Source organism: Staurois parvus, unplaced genomic scaffold (genome assembly GCF_062004578.1).
Source record: "Staurois parvus isolate SC_StPar_1 unplaced genomic scaffold, SC_StPar_1.0 ptg000561l, whole genome shotgun sequence".
In the NCBI taxonomy this organism is placed as follows: domain Eukaryota; kingdom Metazoa; phylum Chordata; class Amphibia; order Anura; family Ranidae; genus Staurois; species Staurois parvus.
In genome coordinates, this window is record NW_028318357.1 from 1,152,631 (window position 1) to 1,175,288 (window position 22,658).

The 22,658-nt window shown below is 41.0% G+C and overlaps 1 protein-coding gene across 3 annotated transcripts in view; it reads left to right on the top strand.

Annotated features, from left to right (window-relative positions):
• RNGTT (RNA guanylyltransferase and 5'-phosphatase) overlaps window positions 1-22,658 on the top strand; it is a 507,135-nt gene that overhangs the window by 73,066 nt on the left and 411,411 nt on the right. For all 3 annotated transcript variants that reach the window (XM_089691308.1, XM_089691307.1, XM_089691306.1), the window contains exons 7-8: window positions 8,524-8,633; window positions 17,680-17,781. In XM_089691308.1, coding sequence (XP_089547434.1) covers window positions 8,524-8,633; window positions 17,680-17,781 — 212 coding nt within the window. The remainder of the gene's footprint in view (window positions 1-8,523; window positions 8,634-17,679; window positions 17,782-22,658) is intronic.

Below are 22,658 nucleotides of genomic sequence, written 5' to 3' on the forward strand. Positions count from 1 at the left end.
AAACACTTCAGAATTCATCCTGCTGCTTTTGTCAGCAGTCACATCATCAATAAATACAAGAGAACCTGTTCCATTGGCAGCCATACCTGCCCACGCCAGGACACTACCACCACCATGCTTCACTGATGAGGTGGTATGCTTAGGATCATGAGCAGTTCCTTTCCTTCTCCATACTCTTCTCTTCCCATCACTCTGGTACAAGTTGATCTTTGTCTCATCTATCCATAGGATGTTGTTCCAGAACTGTGAAGGCTTTTTTAGATGTCGTTTGGCAAACTCTAATCTGGCCTTCCTGTTTTTGAGGCTCACCAATGGTTTAAATCTTGTGGTGAACCCTTTGTATTCACTCTGGTGAAGTCTTCTCTTGATTGTTGACTTTGACACACATACACCTACCTCCTGGAGAGTGTTCTTGATCTGGACAATTGTTGTTGTGAAGGGTGTTTTCTTTACCAGGGAAAGAATTCATGGTCATCCACCACAGTTGTTTTCTGTGGTCTTTCGGGTCTTTTGGTGTTGCTAAGCTCACCGGTGCATTCCTTCTTTTTAAGAATGTTCCAAACAGTTGTTTTGGCCACGCCTAATGTTTTTGCTATCTCTCTGATGGGTTTGTTTTGTTTTTTCAGCCTAATGATGGCTTTCTTCACTGATAGTGACAGCTCTTTAGATCACATCTTGAGAGTTGACAGCAACAGATTCCAAATGCAAAAAGCACACTTGAAATGAACTCTGGACCTTTTATCTTCTCATTGTAATTGGGATAATGAGGGAATAACACACACCTGGCCATGGAACAGCTGAGAAGCCAGTTGTCCCATTACTTTTGGTCCCTTAACAAGTGGGAGGCACATATGCAAACTGTTGTAATTCCTACACCGTTCACCTGATTTGGATGTAAATACCCTCAAATTAAAGCTGACAGTCTGCAGTTAAAGCACATCTTGTTCGTTTCATTTCAAATCCATTGTGGTGGTGTATAGAGCCAAAAATGTTATAATTGTCTAGATGTTCCAATATTTATGGACCTGACTGTAGAAATGGCCATCTACAAACAGATACTTTATAGATAATTTCAGGCTTTTTATTCTTTGAATACATTATTTTCCTTTTCATTCTAGTTCTTCTCACAGTGGCCATTTTCACATGCTGGTTGTACCAAAGTTGATTGGTGGATCGACTTTGGTACAATCCGCCTGCCCATAGATGGCTTGAATCTCAGCTGGTGCCTGCTAAACCAGCCGAGATTCGAGCCATCTATGAAAGTACTGAATGTATTAATAAAAGAGACACTGGAACAGTTTTGAGTTGGTGGTGGAGCGCTGGACCTGAGAGTAGATAAAATTCATGCAATTTTAGGCAGCTCCCTGGCAATTGGGGTATCCCACTGGATCACTGGAGTGGTCTTTAGGATGCACCACAAAGCTTGAATGAGTCCAGCAAGAAGAGAATTATATGCGACATGGAATCAAAAAGCCAAACTACAAAGGGTGTTCAAGTCAAACTGGGACTTTTAATTTTACAGGTATAGAAGGGGGTGCTAGCATGGCGGTACTACACTCAGTAGTAAGTGGCAAGTGTGTCCTATTACTGATAGCCGGTGCACATGTCGCGGGACAGGCCAGAGACCGTTAATCAAAATGGCAGATAGCAGTGTTAGAGCGTGCATGGAACAGCATGTGTCGATTAAGTTTCTTGTGAATTAAGGTGTAAAACCCATGGATATCTACAGAAGATTTAAAGCCCAGTACAGTGATGAGATGCTCATCCACAGTAAGACATTTGAATGGTGTAACCATTTCAAAGATGGCCGTACATCCATCTGTGAATATCACAGCTGTGGTGGTTCCCAGCCCACATCAGTCATACCTGTGAACATTCAGCCTGTGGAACTTCTGATCCTGGATAATATACTCATAACCTGTCGGGAAATTGCACAAGAGACAAATGTTTCTCTGGAAATGGTGAACACAATGATCATGAAGTGAAATGGGCTGTTCTAGGATGGTTCAGGCGTAGTGACAAATCTTTCTGTGTCAAAGCTTTACAGGCATTAATTAAAGTGTATAAATGTAGCAGGGGAGTATGTTGAAAAATAAATGTAGCTTCCACTCCTTGAAATTTTATTTTATAAATGCAAAAGTCCCAGTTTGACTTGAACACCCCTTGTATTTTGGGGTCTCTAAACTCCCCCTTTATCAGGGCTAAAAGGCAAGATGACCTTAACTGTTACAAGCCAAGTATCTAAACCTACAAATTCTGAGTAATACCATACTGACAGATAAGCAGTATGTATACTAGAGAGTACGGTAGTGGGATTGCATCGTGTACAGTTCTTTTGATCTTATTAAAGCTTTAAGAAGCTCTCATCCTAATATTCTTAATACCTGTTTTGTTTAACAAAAGTTTGGGTTATTGAGTTGCTCATTTGAATCCTTTTTGTTGCTGCATTTAGACATTTGCACAGAAAATGCTGTTATACATGTCTTCTTTGGGGATTTGAGTGCATACACTTCAGAGATGCTTTGCTTTTTTTTTTCATGTGGAAGTTGTTCTCTGATTATTCTGGTGATTCCTGCTGGTCAGTATTCTGGCTGGCACTGGGATTTATTTGTGGATGAGTCTTAGCTGTGACCTCCTTATCTCTCTTGGTATGTGCCATTTATTGGTTAATAAATAAAATAAACTGAGTTATATGTACTTACCTATAATCCTTTAAACACCGGCTTAAATTTCAGATCGGGCTGACTACAGGATTGCATCCTTAAATGTCAAGGAAGTGACAAATGTAGAATAAATGAATCAAAATTCTATCTAAATCCCACCTTTTTTCAAATAATTCAGTTTATTGCGAAGTGTCTGCATGGCATCCTAAAAAAGGATATTTTTATAATATTGAACATAATGCAATGCAGTTACAATGTGTCATTCCCACATGTATAATCTATTTTATTATAGGAAATCTTTCACTGATGAATGCATACATCTATCCAGGGCATTTATTTCTTAAAAAATAGGTGCATGAACTCAACCGTGACCCCCCCCAAGCCCCTTTCCCCCCCCAAGCCCCTCCCCCCCCCACACACCCTCCAAACAGCATCAAATAGTGGGCGTGGGCAAATTTCACTATCAGTGGGGGTCCTTAAGGGGCATTAAATACCAGGAGTGCATTACATACAGAGTGCAGAGTTCAGTGGTGTGCACTACACACCCACACAGCCACACAGTGCTACACACCCACACAGTGCACAGTTTGGGGGTTATACACACTGAGTGCAGAGTTCAGGGGTGTGCACTACACACACAGTGCAGAGTTCAGTAAACAGTGTGTGTTAATTCTTAAAAAAAACTTTGTTGACATACAACTGGACCTGTTCTGCATTGTTGGACATTACGCAACTCTAAAAGCCAAAAAAGCTACTTCGATGAGTAGCACAACATCTTTTAACATTACAGAACCAGTACAGTTGAATGGACTAACTACTACTAGCAATACTAAGGCCTGGATAAGCGAAAACCTTCCAGTGCAAACCTACCGTCGGCTTTGTTCATTTTGCAAGTGTTTTGCTTCAAATGTATCCATTGCTTAATCTGGTTAAGTAAAATGTTATGTGAAAGCAAAGATAAGTGAAATGTAGTTGAAGTATGCTTTGTCTATTGTGATTTTTTTTTTTTTTGGGAAATCTAACCATAACTGGGCACCTGTTCTTTTTGCGTGGATAAAAGAGGTTGAATTTTTATGCTGCATTGCGCCATTGGCTGTACAAAGTAGAAGATTCAGGCTAGTTCTGCTGACATGAAGTTCAAGTGAAGACCTGCAGACATCTCAAAACTATGTATAAAGTTCAGTTCCTTCACACAATGCCTGTAGCAACCTCCAAGCTCCACCATATTACCCAAAAGATAGGCAAAGCTCCAGCAATTCCTGGTAGTACTAAAGCTTGTCCAAGGTTTCTTTTCTCTTGCACTTTCCTATTGGCCAGTGATCCTGCCCATAATAATAATTACATAAGAATGTGTGGGAGAGCGTGTGCAAGTGTTGACACTACCAGCAAGTTTCAATACATTGCCCATCAGAATGATCTGGTATTTATAGCATGGTGGTAGCGCTGGCTGGCTGCAACAAGCATGTGCATTTATACCAGACAACAGTTTTTTTTGGTGGAGATTTGTTTTTGTAAAGCTGACCAATAAATACACTGCTATATTCAAACTGTTTTACTTGACAAAGCATTTTTAATTATTTGCAGCCCCCCTTATCATAACATTCCTGTCAGAGAGCACAGCCAGAGCCGTGGCCACTACTGCAGCAGCATAGGTTTGGCAGGAACACAGGATCAAAACATTGTCCCAGATTTCTGAATAGACAATGAAACATTTTATTATGCAGGAAATATTAGGAAAAGATCAGTGTCCCTTTGTGTTAGATCTTTTTTTTTTTTATTATAAATAGCCTCTGCTATATTAATATCATTCAGAGTTTTTGTACTATTTCTTAATAGTATTATGGATTTTATTGCATGTATTTTAAAAAATATTTGGCTTTAGGCACCAAATGACTCATACGTCTTCATTGTAGTTTCCCAATGTAATATGATTTCTCTATATATCAGGTCCTACTGTGTTGATGTAGTTTTGAATTATTACGGCCTATATAACAGTACAGGGTGTTTGAGTAAGCATCTAGCAGCACGACTCTATATCTATTTGTGTGTATGTGTTTATTTGCTTGCAAGGGAATTATTTTAGTAATGTCTGTGATTCACTGCAATAATCCGCACATAGGGACAATCTAGGCAAGTGGTCCTCAAGGTTTTTTTGTATCAAGGACCGCTGTAAGTTGCAGATGTGGTGAGCCACCTAGAGTTAATTTGGAAAATATGTTTCTTTTTTAAATGTGATTAAAAAAAACTGATTTGCTCACAAGAAAACATCAATGTACCTTTTGGCAGATTTCTTGTGCCTTAAATACCTGTTATGTCAGGTTGCATCTTTTAGCTGGTATTCCATATACAGGTACTTGCACCCACCAGAGAGAACCGTTTCTCCTCTACAGAAGATATTTTTACACATTGCATGCAGTAATGCTAACATGAGAGCTTTTGGCCTACAGCCTCCAAAATTGATGGGAGACCTGACTTGGAATGTAAAGAAAAGTTGGTATGCCAAATGTATATTTGTTTCAGAGGAGTATACTTGCAGGATATCTCACTTACAAGTTGACCTCAATGCACTGTTTAATTGGGCAACTGTGGCAAATACCTCTACCTCTAAACTCTTAGAACGCCTTGTCTACAATCGCTTGAGCTCCTACCTTACTGACAGCAACTTTCTTGACCCTTTACAGTCCGGCTTTCACTCACTACACTCCACTGAAACTGCCCTACTAATACTCACGAATGATTTACTAACTGCTAAAGCCAATGGCCACTCCTCCATACTCTTACTACTTGACCTTGTTGCCAATCCCCTCCTCCTAAAAAAAAAAAAAAAAAAAAAAAAACTCCACTCTCTTGGCGTCCGAGATACGGCTCTCTCCTGGTTCTCCTCCTACCTATTGCAGCGCACCTTCAGTGTTACCCATAACTCTCTCTCCTCCTCTTCACTCCCTCTTTCTGTAGGGATCCCTCAAGGTTCTGTCCTTGGACCCCTTCTCTTCTCCATCTACACCTCCTCCCTTGGTCACTTGATAAACTCCCATTGCTTCAAGTACCCTCTCTATGCTGATGACACACAAATCTATCTGTCTAGCCCTCACCTCACCCCTTCAGTCTCCTCTTGCATTACTAACCTACTAAGAGACATATCAGCATGGATGTCACTCCATTTCCTCAAACTAAATATTTCTAAAACTGAGCTCATACTGTTCCCTCCAGGCCATGCTTCCTCCCCTCCATCAAGATCAATATTACACCCACCAATCCCTCCCCTCATGCTAGGTTACTAGGTGTAATCCTGGACTCCCATCTGTCCTTTCAGACCCAAATCGAATCACTGTTCAAAGCTTGTAGACTTCACCTCCATAACATCTCCAAGATACGCCTGATTTTAACCACTGAAACCACTAAGCAACTTATTCACTCCCTTATCTCGCCTTGACTATTGTATCTCTTCCTCATTGGCCTACCTAATCACAGGCTATCCCCTCTTCTTCATTCTATCATGAATGCTGCTGCCAGACTCCTCCACCTTACCCAACTGTTCCATGTCTGCCATCCCTCTCTGCCAATCCCTCCACTGGCTTCCCATTGCCCAACGAATAAAATTCAAAACATTAACAATAACGTATAAAGCCATTTATAACTCTGCCCCCAATTACATCACCAATCTTGTCTCCAGATTTCACCCAAACTGTCCTCTCTGCTCCTCGCAAGACCTCCTGCTCTCTAGCTCCCTTGTCTCCTCCTCCCATGGTCGTCTCCAGGACTTCTACAGAGCCTCCCCATCCTCTGGAACTCTCTACCCTAATCTGTCTGACTGTTGCCTACTCTGCCCACTTTTATGCGATCTCTGAAAACCCATCTCTTCAGGGAAGCCTATCCTGCCTTTAGCTTATACCAAATCTTCTATTTCTCCCATCAGTTCATTCCTCACAGTCATTACCTTTTTGTACCACTAACCCCTCCCTCCTAGATTGTAATCTGCAAGGAGCAGGACACTCCTAACCCTCTTGTATTGAACTGTATTGTTGCTGTATTGTCTCCCTTTATATTGTAAAGCGCTGAGCAAACTGTTGACGCTATATAAATCCTATGTAATAATAATAAAATGAGGTTAATGGGTGGGGGTCAGCAACCTGTAGATTGCGGTCTACCAGTAGATCGTGGCCACATATGCCGATACCTCTTCTGTAGTGCTAGCTCTTGTCCCATGTAAAGTGATGCCAACTGGAAAAGAGGTTTGGGTAAACAGCAGTGCATTAGTATGAAAGCAGCACCTCTTCTCCTGGTTAGCGGTCTCCAGGGTGGTGCCATCTGCAGGAATGAAGAGATACACTGTGAATAATAGTATAGGGCTGCTTTCACACTGATGCGCTGCGGTTTACCCACACTGCGGGTGCAGTGCAGTGTACCTGCAGCTTTTCTGTGGGTTTACTGCGTTTCCTGAATCCTGAGGGTTTGGTGCCCTTTCAGAAAGCTCACCAAAACTCCTGAATGCTGGAGTTTTGGTGCGCTTTCAGAAAGGGCACATAACCTGTGGGATATAATAGAAGTATATGGCAAACCACAGCTAACACTGGAAAGTCGCAGATACACTGTGTTGCACATGTGGTGCAGGTAAACCACAGTCTGTGAAATAATCAGCCTTATAGGGGGCTCAGAACAGTAAGGGTTAATTTACATTTGCAGTTTGAGGGGTGGTAAAACCTCATAGTTAAGGTGTGTTTTTTTTTTTTACCACCTCCTGCCCCAACTGCACCCTTTTTTGGGTGCAGGGGTATACTGTTGAGCTTCGACGAACAGTCTTTTATATGCTTGTTCCAGCTCCCATTCTTGTGTAACTATAAAGTCCAAGTTGCTTCTCAATCCAAGCTCACTGGGAAGTTCAATCTCCCTAAAATCTCGGATATTCTCTCATCTTCACTCTGCTGAACTACCAAAATGTGGATCTTCCTGAAGTGTCTCAAATATCAATCCCAAGCCGCCGTAGTCATAGTCTTCTATGGGATCGCTGTTCTTCAGCCCTGGACATATTTGGGTAGCATACCATTGCAGTGCCTGATAACCATCATCCAGCACCATTTCTGTGTGGACCAGCCTTTACAGCAACATCAGCCATTCCTCCGGAGGATGCTGTCCTATGAATGGTATACGCAAGTCGAACTGCAGCCAGTACATATCAAAGAATGCATGGAAAATCTTTCCATAATAGTCTTGCATCACTTGGAGAGCCATCATCCAGAGCTTTTGGCTGATCGCGTCTCTCAATTCCAGCATGTCCTGGGCAGAACCAGGCTCCCCATACTGGGCGATATTCTCTTGCATTCGCCACTGCAACTCCACTTGCATGGTGACTGGGTCTGAAATACTACTTCAGTATCACCCGACACTGGGTCCCAGTGGTGGATTGGATGTGCCAGACTGCAGGAAGCATCCCACCGCTTGCCACCAAATGTGACAGAACGCCTGTCACCCCGATTGGGTGATTCCATCATAGAACTATCTCACTGCTGGGACAAAGGTCCAAGGTATTATAGCTGGGCATCGTCCCCAAGACTAGGATAGTGTATATGGAGGTTTGTTTCTATTTGTGTGTGTTTTTTTCTTTGTTGAATGAACTGGATGGACTTGTGTGTTTTTTTTTTTTTTTTTTTCAACCAGCTTTAACTATGTAACTTCGTGCATGCATAAAAGTTATACATTCTGATTACCTTTAATAGTATCTGTGTTGGTTTACAATTTGTCATTAGAGGTTTCTCAAATGAACTGAATGTTGTGAAATTTTTAGTAATGGTCTCCTTAGGGAATTTGTAGAAATAACCCTCCTTTTTTTTGTGTGATTTTTGTTTTTCTTTTCTTTTCTAAGGGAGCCATATTTTTGGAAGGTGTCACAGTAAAACATGTTAATCAGATAACGACTCAACCAAAACTTGGAGAAGTACAGAGGAAGTGTCAACAGTTAAGCTCCTGGGAAGGGTATGCAAAGCTTTCTTTCTTTCAGTCGATGGGCTATTTAATGGAAAAATTTAATCTTTACAATACTGTCCACATCGCACGTTGATTTGAAATGGCTCTTATCTTTTGTACATTTTAGTCGTGTTTTAACCCGCGCTGACGTCCGTTGACATACATTTCTTTATCGTACATCACAGGACAAAGAGCAGGCTATTCATGACTGAGTTATGTTGCACCTATAGGTGAATGGACACTGGCTGACTAATCAGAGAGGAAGTCCTCCCCTATATAACCCCTCCTACATAGGAAGTACTTCAGTTTTTTCACCAGTGTCTGTAAGGTGGATGGTCACTGAAGTGTTGCATGTGGTCCTGGAGCATACCTGAAGGTCCAGAACGGTTCCATTTTAGAATCATGGATTTTAATCTGATCCATTTGGAAAGTTGTTAGTCATAATGGATGGTACCCGAGCCTCACAGAATAAGGAGGTTAATCCTGTGGGTTTTGCCTGTAATGCAGCCTTACGGCGCTGGACCCTGTATAACAGAACCCTGTGCAGTATAATACTGACCAAGGTGTTGTCCGGCGGGGTGCTGTACAGGTCCGAGGCAGCGGTCCCACATTGTGTCAACAGAGCCCTTGAAGGTCTGCATGACAAAGCCCTCTGTGGTGGGTGAAGGTTGGACTCCTGTTATTATTCAGGGTCCTTCAACGGGAATGGTAAGTTTACATTTGCAGTATTTCTTTGAAAAATCTGACTGGTCATTCTCCTGGTGGCCACTTAAGCTAGTGTGCTGTTTGGTGTGGCCAGGCCATGCTGTGTGTGTCTATAAAAGAGTATTGGGATGCAGTTTTTTCCTCCAGTCAGTAGAGACCGTGGGACCGCTCTCTATAGTTTACACTTGTGCAGTGGAGGCAGGGAGTAGATGGGTGACCATTTTAGCTTGTGTTTGTAGTCACATATGGCTTTCAGTTTGTGAGACTCCTTAAAGGTAGCAGAGACACAGAGCAGTCTATGGCTGGATGATGGTGTGTATTTACTTTGGGGGAGTTGCATGACCAGACAGAACATTATACACTGCATTAGCCAGTGTAATCCTGGGGGGCTTGTACAACGGTTTTTGATACACCCCTGCAGGGGTATCAGTGGACACAAAGAAACTGAGTCTCCAGAGTAGCTTGCATTTGACCTGCAGTTGCTTATGTTTAGCTGCACTGAAGCAACATGGAGGCTGCATTCAGGCTGTGTTTGATACATACAGTGCTCAGCATAAATGAGTACACCCCAACAGATTTGTCAGAAAACCTTTACTTTCTTTTCAGAATCAACATTTTCTATGGGACACTATACTACAAAATACTTCCACAAATGCAGGCTATTGATTTCAAACAAGATTTGTTAATTTGCACACGCAAAAATGAATACACCCCAATGAAAGTCTTAGGCGCAAAGCTAAATTTTAGACAAAATCCTAATTAACAAGAATTCAACTACAGGTGAGTCTAATTGTTCATTAAACAGGTGTCTAGCAGACAGTTGATTATAAAAGGGCCTTTACAAAGAAAACCCCTTCCCCTTTCATGCCGTCAGCAATAGCACCACATGAAAGAGAAATGTCACAAGGCCTGAGAAAGAAAATAATTTCTTTACAGAAGAAAGGTGAAAGCTACAAGAAGATCAGAAAAGCTTTACTTATCAGTCAGAATACTGTAGCAAAAGTGATACAATTATTTGACAAAGAAGGAACTACAACCATGTCCAGGCCGTCCATGGAATATAACACCTTGACAGACCCGTCTTCTGATGAGAATGGTTGAAGAAAATAGACATGCAAGTTCACTGCAGTTCGCTAAATAAGTAGAAAGCTAAACAGGGGTGTTTGTTTCCCGTGACACAATATGGTGTACATTTCAGAGGAATGGCATGCATATGAGGGTAGTCCACAAAGGAAGCCTCTCTTAAAGCCCATGCACAAAAAAGCCCACCTAGAATTTGCCAGGGCCCATGCTGAAAAAGAAGACTACTGGGACTCTGTACTCTGGATGAGACCAAGATAACTGTTTTTGGAACTGATAGCTTCAAAACTATGGCGTTGCAAAAGGTAATGAGTTCAAAGAAAAATGCATGGTGCCTACCTGGTGGTGGCAGTGTCCTCCTGTGGGGCTGCATGAGTGCTTCTGGTGTCAGAAGCTGCATTTCATTGATGGTATCATGAATTCACAGATGTACTGCTCTATATTGAAAGAGAAGATGCTACCATCACTCTGTGCCCTTGGTCGTTGTGCACTTTTCCAACATGATAATGATTCAAAACCCACATCTAAGGCCACTTGCATTTCTGAAAAAAAAACAGGGTGAAAGTGATTCCGTGGTAAAGTATGTCTCCTGATCTGAACCCAATCGAAGACCTATGGGGAATTCTGAAGAGGCCAGTTGAGCATCATTCTACATCCAGCATCCATGCTCTAAAAGAGGTCGTTCTTGAAGAATGGAAAAAGATAGATGTTGCAATATGTCACCAACTTGTTAATTCCCTGCCTAGAAGGCTTGGTGCTGTACTTACAAATCATGGAAGTCATACAAAATACTGGATGTAGTTGCTTTGTTGTGGGTTGTATTTATTTTTGCATCAATTAACTTGTGTAAAACTGAAGATTTTATAATCGAAGTTATATTCGAAACCTTAATTTCATGTAATGCGCTAAACCAATGTTCTATAACAAATGTTTTATAATGTTTTGTCAACATTTTGGAAATTGTTCTTGTGTTCATTGAGATATTGACTAAAATCATACATTTCAAAAGGGGTGTACTCATTTATACTGAGCACTGTATGTGTTTTGCCTAGCATTTAATTTTGACGCAGCTCTTTGGAACAATATGCTTCTAGAAAGCAGGACAGTTGCAGCACTGTATTACATTATTGCATGCATACCTGCATATTTTTTTTTAACTCTATATTGAATAAACTGCATTTGCAAATGCGTGCTTAATGCATAGGCTGCAGCCGTGCTCGTGTATTTGATGCATAGGCCGCAGCCGTACGCCCGCAGCCGACGCATAGGCCGCAGCCGTGCGCCCGCAGCCGACGCATAGGATGCAGCCGTGCGCCCGCAGCCGATGCATAGGCTGCAGCCGTAGTATGCATAGGCCGCATACCTATACTTGCATGAACTGCATAAATTAGTTACTCACACACATACTTACATGCCTATGTAGCTGCATGCTTGGTTGCCTGTGCGATCGCATAACAGTAGACCAAGATGGCTATGGACCTATATCCCTGCGGGACTTCATAGTTAGGTGACAATATAGTTGCTGCCTTTTTTTTTACTTAAAGGTTCCCAAAAGAGGGAGGCAGCCAAGAGGCCGGTACACCGTCCTAGGGTCCAGTGGACTCGAGGAAGGGGGGGGTAATCTGGCGGTGTTTGCAATTCACGGTAAACCAGTGGTGTCAGGAGTATCTGGGCCACTGTGTTTGTCTGGCATTGCATTTATTCCTGGTGGCATAGCTGCAGTGAACTGCGGCCGCATTGCCCTGTACGCACCTGATCTTGTCTGAACTTTGGAATCTAATCAGTGTCAGCCCTGGTTAGTACTTGGAGGGCACACTGCCTGGGAATACCAGTTTTTTTTAAAGCTTTTCCCCTTCAGAGTCTGAGATGGCTGTGTTTTGAGAAGAATCTCGGGCAGAGGATACTAGAGCAGTCTCTGAGGTGGTTTGAGACACTCGACAGGTTCGCAGGCTCAAAATCAAACAGGAGTGTGAGTTATATCTTGTATCTCAAGGGGTTCTGTGACTGCAATAGAGAATCACCATTTTTTTTTTAGCTGCAGAAGGGGTCATTTTCCTTCCAGTAATATGGAAGATAGTAACCATTGTTGCCAGTCTCTCTGGTTGGGGCACAAATTTAAAGGTGGCTACAGTTCAGGGGACTTTGTCTCCAAAGGAGTGCATACTGCCCATCAGCGTCTTGGAACTTCAGGCAGTAAGCCATGAGCTGGATTATTGGACGAACCCTTTGCACAGGTTGTGGTCAGGGTTCAGTTCGACAATGCCACGGCAGTGGTGTATATCAACCACCAGGGCAGTGCCAGGAGTCATGCGGTTCAGGAAAAGGTGAACCACATTCTGTCTGGGGCAGAACATCATGTGCTCTCTGTCGGCAGTACATATTCCAGGTATAGGAACCTGGCAGGGTTTTTTTTTTCTCCCAGAGGTTAGCGTCTGATACTGGAAGAATGGTCCCTGCATCCTGTTCTCAGCGATCTGCCAGCGTTGCAGAACTCTGGATGTGGATCTACTTACTTCCAGGTTGTACAACGGGTTAGACAAGTTGTGCCCAGAAATCAAATCCTTCGTTTTGGTGGCTTCTTTGGTTACTATCACTTCAGCAGGAAGAATGTCAAAGCTGGCAGCCCTTTCATGTAAGGAGATGTTCTTGGCATCGTGATAGGGTGATGTTGCGTCCTCATCCATCATCTTGCCTAGAGTGCTTTTTTGGTTTTCACATAAATCAGGACAGTGTCTTGACTTTTTTTTTCCTAGTCAACAGTTGGTAGGGGAAAGAGCACTGCATACTCTGGATGTAGTTCACGTAGTCAGGATTTACTTGAGTTGGTGGCACAGGTCAGGAATCCTTCTTTGTGCTGCCAGAAGGGCCCAGAAAGGGCAGGTGGCATCCAGGTCAACTATTTTCCATTGGATCTGACAGTTAATCATTCAAGCCTATAGTTTGAAGGTTAAGTCTCACCTTTTCTGGTGAGAGAGCACTCTACCAGGATTGTGGGGGCGTCTTGGGCTTTCCGCCATCAGGCGTCAGTTGCTCAGGTTTTCAAGGCCACTACATGGTCTTTGGTCCATACATTTACAAGGTTCTACCAGGTGGATGTCAGAGCGGAGTTGGATTCTGCCTTTTACCGCAGCATATTACAAACTGCTGGGTAGGTCCTGAGGGATTATTGGCGGTGGCTATCATGGTGTTACCCTCCCCTCAAAATTTCTTTATTGCTTTAGGACATTCCACATAGTCATAAATAGCCTGCTCTGTGTCCTGTGATGTATGGTAAAAAAAAATTGGATTTTTTTCTACATACTTACCTGTAAAATCCGTTTCTTAGAGTACATTACGGAACACAGAGGTCCCTCCCCTCTTTCTGGAATTTCCTTGCTTGTTACAAAAACTGAAGTACTTCCTGTGTAGGAGGTTTTAAATAGGGGAGGACTTAATCCGATTGGTCAGCCAGTGTCCATTCGCCTATAGGTGGCATATAACCCATATAGTCATGAATAGCCTGCTCTGTGTCCCATGATGTATTTCAAGAAATGGATTTTACAGGCAAGTATGTAGAAATAAATCCAATTTTTGATCTCCGTTGACATACATTTTGCATTTTAACGCAGCGCAATGCAACGTTATGGTGTGAATAGGACACATTGGAAATTATTGTTTTTCAGATGTCCTTCTGTTGATCTTTGTTTTACAGCTGCTAAGCCCTGCATGCATACTGACTAGCTGCACTCAGTGCACCATTTACATTTCTGGTGAGCCTACCATAGTTTGCAGGATGATATATGCCCAGTCCCTATCACTTTTCAGAACCATACAGTACTGATTTAGTCTAAAAGTTAATTTCTTTGCAAAAAATAGTTATATTCTGTATGTGTGTGTATGTGTGTATATATGTATATGTATATATATATAATACAGTTTGTGAGTTTTTTAATGTTATTAAACCCAAATGATGAAAAAACAAACAAAACTTACATCACATTTACGTCTTTTTTTTTTTTTTCACATCACGTTTTTTTTTTTTATTTATTTATGTATTTATTTACACAGTACAGTGTCTGTTTTTTATTCGTATCAACACTTCCATTTTTGGTGACTTCTATTACCATGAGCACGCAGCATACACGTGTTTGTTTACATCCATTTCTTTAGCCCTCTGCATCATAATATTAGACCCTGGTCGCACTGGGTCATCGCATGCCAAGTTGCACCCTATTGTCTACAATTAGAGTGGTCATATCGGTGTGGTTCCGACTTGGTCAGAACCGCACCGATTTCTAAAGAAGTACATGCGATTGGTGCAATTTGTATAGACATCTGTGTCAGATGTCTTGCAAATCGCATCTGAAATCGGCATTTCTCCCGACATTAAAATTGTGAGACTTCACTGTAAGGCACACGATTTCATAGTCTGGCTTGATGTGACCCCGGGGTGTTAGGAATGTGAGACCAGCAATGTAAACAACCCCACTTTTTTAAACTATAATTATGACCATTTTTAAAAATAAACCTTAATTGCACATATTGTAACATTGTCTATTGTCTGGTATAATTTACTAACATGGTTGCTCATCGTGCATAAACATTAGCATTTTGCATGCAGTACATTGTGGGACATACTACAAGGCATGGGGGATTGTGTGCATGCTCCCTCACTGGAACTAAGGGGAAAGTGCTGCATCACAAAACGGAGTGTTGGAATTTCAGAAAAATACATTACATTTTTTTTTTTTTTTAAACAAGCGTGTAATGCAACTTTAAGCATTAGCACTTAGGCTAGGTCCACATCTGTGTGGGTGGTGCCACTGCGGATCCGCATGAAAATCTGTACAGCCACACCACCCACACAAAGAAATGCGGACCTGCGGACGGGTGCCATTTGTTCTAATGGCATGCTGCCCGCACTGCAAAATGCAACCATACTGGGAACCGAGGTTCCCATGCGGGCTTTGTTTTCAGAAGTGCAGGGACTTCTTCTCTACGTGGCACGGGAGTCCATTCAAATGAATGGGCTTTCGTGCCCACGCATAACGCGGCCTGCACGGCCGCATACATGTGAACCAGGGCTTAAGTTCTAAAATATCACACTTTATCAGTCCCGAAATCTAAACATCCTACAATCCACACTAACTGCACTGGAGTGCAATGCTGAATGTACAGTCAGGTCCATAAATATTGGGACATCGACACAATTCTAACATTTGTGGCTCTATACACCACCACAATGGATTTGATATGAAACGAACAAGATGTGCTTTAACTGCAGACTGTCAGCTTTAATTTGAGGGTATTTACATCCAAATCAGGTGAACGGTGTAGGAATTACAACAGTTTGCATATGTGCCTCCCACTTGTTAAGGGACCCAAAGTAATGGGACAATTGGCTTCTCAGCTGTTCCATGGCCAGGTGTGTGTTATTCCCTCATTATCCCAATTACAATGAGCAGATAAAAGGTCCAGAGTTCATTTCAAGTGTGCTATTTGCATTTGGAATCTGTTGCTGTCAACTCTCAAGATGAGATCCAAAGAGATGTCACTATCAGTGAAGCAAGCCATCATTAGGCTGAAAAAACAAAACAAACCCATCAGAGAGATAGCAAAAACATTAGGCGTGGCCAAAACAACTGTTTGGAACATTCTTAAAAAGAAGGAATGCACCGGTGAGTGGATGACCGAAGAATTCTTTCCCTGGTGAAGAAAACACCCTTCACAACAGTTGGCCAGATCAAGAACACTCTCCAGGAGGTAGGTGTATGTGTGACAAAGTCAACAATCAAGAGAAGACTTCACCAGAGTGAATACAGAGGGTTTACCACAAGATGTAAACCATTGGTGAGCCTCAAAAACAGGAAGGCCAGATTAGAGTTTGCAAAACGACATCTAAAAAAGCCTTCACCGTTCTGGAACAACATCCTATGGACAGATGAGACAAAGATCAACTTGTATCAGAGTGATGGGAAGAGAAGAGTATGGAGAAGGAAAGGAACTGCTCATGATCCTAAGCATACCACCTCATCAGTGAAGCATGGTGGTGGTAGTGTCATGGCGTGGGCATGTATGGCTGCCAATGGAACTAGTTCTCTTGTATTTATTGATAATGTGACTGCTGACAAAAGCAGCAGGATGAATTCTGAAGTGTTTCGGGCAATATTATCTGCTCATATTCAGCCAAATGCTTCACAACTCATTGGACGCTTCACAGTGCAGATGGACAATGACCCAAAGCATACTGCAAAAGCAACCAAAGAGTTTTTTAAGGGAAAAAAGTGGAATGTTATGCAATGGCCAAGTCAATCACCTGACCTGAATCTGATTGAGCATGCATTTCACTTGCTGAAGACAAAACTGAAGGGAAAATGCCCCAAGAACAAGCAGGAACTGAAGACAGTTGCAGTAGAAGCCTGGCAGAGCATCACCAAGGATGAAACCCAGCGTCTGGTGATGTCTATGCGTTCCAGACTTCAGGCTGTAATTGACTGCAAAGGATTTGCAACCAAGTATTAAAAAGTGAAAGTTTGATTTATGATTCTTATTCTGTCCCATTACTTTTGGTCCCTTAACAAGTGGGAGGCACATATGCAAACTGTTGCAATTCCTACACTGTTCACCTGATTTGGATGTAAATACCCTCAAATTAACGCTGACAGTCTGAAAACCTGTTAGAACACATAGAAATCTCCACACACATTAGTTTTCCCTAAAAGCATGAAACATCTTATTTATTTATTTTTGGTATGGATGTGTTGACGTGTGACACCTATGTATACAACCACACTTTGGTAAAAGTTCATATTGGGAGAATAAACTTCTAAAACTAGATTTCGCTTTCAATTCATAAACAGTTTGAATCTATAAAGCATAGGTAAATAAATTACAACCTGTTGACTAAGAATAAAGTTCCCAAAATGTCTAAAAAGAACTGTTAAATAGACAATATTTTATGTCTTTGTTCCCCAAAATATAAATCCATATTTGCATACATATTACTTTGCATGTCCATTTACACGCAGAAAGATTCAAAATAATTCCTAAATGTTTGCACACAGCATGTAAATGATTTACCCTGAAGTCTGTCATTATTAACTGATATGGTGTGTGGCATTCCTTATCAACATTCTCCGAGCAAATTAGACACTATACACATTTGCCATGTAATGTATTATGCTTATAGCAATCACATATTATAGGATGGAAATGTCATTCATACAAGCATGATTTAATTTTTCTTCCCTACTTTATTAAGAAAAATAAAAGTAAAACAAATGTCTTCCAGATCTGGGTTCCCTGGAGCACAGCCTGTATCCATGGACAGAACGAATCTCAAATTTCTTGAGCAGAAGTCATATAAAGTGAGCTGGAAAGCAGATGGTACCCGGTAAGTGGATCTGCTACATGAAATCTCTGAAGCAGTAAATATAGCTCTTTATGGTGATAACCATTTCTAACAGGGAGGTTTGCAATTTCAGATATATAATTTTTTGTGAGTCTACATATGTTTCTTATGTATAGAACCAAGAGCCACAATTCTTGCATATTGGCAGTAGGTACACTTTTTTGTTTTATGTTTACTACAGTGCCTTCAAAAAGATATTCATGCCCTTGGAAGTTTTTCTGTGTTATTATAAATATCAGTCGTGTAGTGCTTCTCCCTTTTAAAGTATAAAATGTGATCAAAAACGAAAAAAATACAAATACATTACAGGTGCATGTCAATAAATTGGAATATCATCAAAAAGTTCATTTATTTAAGTAATTCAACTCAAAAAGTGAAACTCATATACTATATAGATTAATTACACACAATGATATACAGCTAGTGAAAACCCAAGATTCAGTAACTCGGAAAATTAGAATATTACATAAAACCAATAAAAAAAAAAAGGTTTTTTAATACAGAATTGTGGGCTTACTGAAAAGTATGGCCATTTACAGTATAGTATGCACATACTTGGTCGGGGCGCCTTTTGCATGAATTACTCCATCAATGCGGTGTGGCATGGATGCGATGATCCTGTGGCACTGCTGAGATGTTATGGAAGCCCAGGTTGCTTTGATAGTGGTCTTTAGCTCGTCTGAGTTCCACCCAACATGATGATGTTATGGCTCTGCCTCCTTACACATTACGTCCAATCAGGACTACAAAGGATGAAGTACAGCACAGTACAGCGTCATATAGCTAGTGTGGCAGTGATCAATGGTAAGCTAGTAGTAAAAATAACTTTGGAGCAGCACGGGGATATCGTTGTATATTTTTATATGTATTATTGTCATAGAACATTGAATCCTGTTTTCCTTTTAAACCTGGAGAGCAAAGGAAGTAAGTAGATTAAGTATGTATTTTGGACATGGGATAATGTGTTGATTTACAAATTATTTTACAACTCTGTATTGTCCTTTCTCCACTATAAGCTTGTCATATATTGTGTCTTCAAACTCTAGATTATCAGATAATAACATTAAATCAAAACTACAGCTGAAACAAAGCTTTGTTTCCACACAAATACCCTGTACACTTTTTACTGTGCCCTTTAAGTGGCCTTAATATGTTCATGCCCTGTAATGAATGAGGTGTGGGTTCTCTGAATAACAATTGTTACAATATGTTTAGGAAAATGTTGCGTTCAAAGCCGTTGGCTCTTCTGCTAATCAACGTGTTAGTGTCTTGCCTTCGTCTTGTCATTACGTCTCTCATTAACCACGCGTGTAGCAGATGTTTGTTCTAATGAGTGGAGCTGAATGTTCAGACATGATTAACACATATATAGCAACAAGGCAACAGTCTGGAAGAAAATGAACCTTTTACTAATAGAAGTATTAATAATTGCTAATCTGCGCACTATTGGAAAAATATGTACTCATAAGATGTGCCTGGAACTGGAAGCATTAGGCCTGACATGACAAAAACAAGAGTTGAGCTTATCTGAATAAGGTAGATTGAGGTAAATTATTAAAATTTATAAATGGTCGTTAATGCCACTGTTGAATCATATGCATGTGGCCAAATATTCCCACTTTTACAAATGTAACTATCTTACTTTTGAGAATTGCACAATTTTACTTTTAAATTACATTGAATTTGTCTTTTAAAAGCATATTCAAAATGAGAAAAATGGCTCTATTTATTTTTTAAAATTTCAAAGTGGTTGTAAACCTCAGATATGAAATGTGAACAAAGCATATCCCACTATAGTGGGTACTTGTCTCAATTAGGAGCACTAAGTGTCATTTTCTCATTCCTCTGCTATTAGCATGAGTCACTTCTGACAAGTTTTCCTAACACCAAGAGAAGAATGGTGGCAGGGGAGGAAGCTCCAGTAGATTTACAGCCTCAGCTCTGCTCCTGTGAGCTTTGTGGAGGAGGTTGTGTCTCTTCCCTCCAATTCGAATGGAGCTCTCCTTACTGAATCTTGCATTGTGTAATTTCAGCTCTCTGCACCCTTTTTTCTGAACACTCAGAGAGGCGTTATAAATTCAGTACTTCAACTTTAGAGAGGAAAAGACTGCAGATAAACAGGTACAACTTGTGTAGGAGGATCCGTTTCATCTGTGTATCACCTGAGGCCAGTCACTTCACTGGGCATATGGAAGGGTTTACAACAGTTTGTTAATGGCAGCGGTTGGCTGTCAAAAAAACACTTTCTGGTAAAACAGATTTCTTCTGTGCATATATAACTAGAGTTAAACCCTAACTAAATGACATTTAGTTTACTAAATCACTGTATCATTAACATTTGACATTTATTTTTTAATAAAATATGAGGGACGTTCAAGTCAAATCGGGAGTTTATATAATATAATCAATTTGGAAACTACATTTATTTTTTGAAATACTCCCCTGCTACATTTATACACTTATCCCAGCATTTAATTAATTCCGGGAGAGCTTCGGCATAGAAAGATTTGTCAGTACGCCTGAACCATCCAAGGACAGCCTGCTTCACTGAGTCATCATTGTGTTCACCGTCCCACAGAAAGATTTGTCTCTTATTCAATTTCACAACAGGTTATATGTCGATTATCCAGGATCAGGCGTTCCACATGCTGAATGTTCACGGGAATGACTGCTGTGGGCTGTAATCCACCACAGCCAGGATCATCACTGACAGACGTACGGCCATCTTTGAACCATTTACACCATTCAAATATCTTACTGCGGCTGAGTGTCTCATCACCGCACTGTGCTTGAAGTGTTCTGTAGATATCCACAGGTTTTATGCCTTCATTCACAAGAAACTTTATCACCACAGGTTGCTCTATGCACGCACTAACAATGTTGTCTGCCATCTTGATTAACAGTCTCCGGACTGGCCCACGAGTTGTGAGCTGCCTATCAATAACAGGACACACTTGACAGTTACTAGCATCCCCTTACTAGCACCCCTTTTTATACCTGTAAAATAAAAGTCCCAGTTTGACTTGAATACCCTTTGTACTTTTGCACTCCAGTGATGGCTGCATGACATTTTTCAGGGTGGGTTTACTGATGGTTAAAAAAGTACCTGCGTATGTGTCATGGAATGCCACCTGTATTCTGTATCAGAAGGCAGTGTGACAAAGTAGAAGAGCAATTGGCAGATGGGGAGAGAGCATTGTCACTCTATGAATAAAAATGCCTGCCCAAGGACCTTCATGGCAGGGATTATTTGAATGAAAACTGCAGATTGACAAATATTGAGTGACTTTAAAATCATAGTAAAGGATAAGTTTACCTTTTTCAGGTAAATAAATTATTATTTTTGGTTTGTGGAGCCTCTAAAGCATTGCACAAGCGATGAGCAGATCGCTGGTGCCATGCAGGTCTCCCCCTGACCTATTAGTATGTCTGCTGGCTTGTACATCCCGCACGAGCAAGCAGATGCTTAACAGTAAGGCTCAATGAACTACCATGGCGCTGTGGAGCGCCGTGTTAGTTCATTAAAAACTACAATCAAACATCTGCAAAGGATGCTGGGACTTGTAGTTTTTCCATTAACAGAATACTGTGAATGATTGACACGTCCGGGTGGGAACAGCCCCGCACGGCCACATTTTTTAAAAATTGGGGCAGCTAGTGGGGAGGAGATCGGAGAGATGGCCAGATATAAACATTTTACACCCAGAATATGGATGTAACATGTTGCGAAAGATGAACTTATCCTTTAACATGTTAAAGCTCACATGAGATTTTAGTGTATGGGTTTACATATACCTTAAGAAATTAATAGATTTCTCGATACCTCATTTGAGGTTTTCTTCAGACACACTGAACTGCAGTGGTGGCATTTTATATAACACAATATATGGGTATCTCATATATATTCTATATTATCACACACACACACGTCCATATATATATTTGGACACAGGCACAATTTTAGATTTTTTGTTCTGCTATTTACCAAGACATATTCAGGCTATAGGTATATAATGGATATTGGCTGAAAGTGCACACTCAGGTTTAATTTGAGGGTATGTACATCCAAATTGGTGGAAGAGGTTAGGAATTACTGCTCTTAAGAGTAGCCATCCCCCCCCCCTTTTCAAGGGACCAAATGTAATTGGACAATTGAATATAATCATAAATAAAATGTTCATTTTTAATATTTTGTTGAGAATCCTTTACTGACAATGATGGCCTGAAGTCAGAAACCCATGGACATTACGAAAGACTGGGTTTCCTCCTTTCTGATGCTTTGCCAGGCTCTAACTGCAGCTGTCTTCAGTTGTTCTTTGTTTTTGCTGTCAGCAAGTGAAATGCATGCTCAGTTGGGTTGAGATCAGGTGATTGATTTGGCCATTGCAGAATATTCCACTTATTTTCCTTCAAAAGCTCCTGGGTTGCTTTTGCAGTGTGTTTTGGATCACTGTACATCGGTACTATGAAGCTCTGTCCAATCAACTTTGCTGCATTTGGCTGAATCTGATCTGACAGTATATCTCTAACCACTGCAGAATTCATCCGGCTGCTTCTGTCATATCATCAATAAACACCAATGACCCAGTGCCATTGGAAGCCATGCATGCCCATGATATCACACTGCCTCCACCATGTTTTACAGATGACGTGTGTGCTTTGGATCCTGAGCTGTTCCAAGCCTTCTCCACACTTTTTTCTTCCCATCAATCTGGTACAGATTAATCTTGTTTTCATCCATCCAAAGAATGCTTTTCCAGAGCTGGTCTGGCTTTTTTAGATGTTTTTTGGCAAAGTCTAATCTGTCTTTTCTATTCTTCAGGCTTATGAATGCTTTGTACTTTGTGGTGAACCCTCTG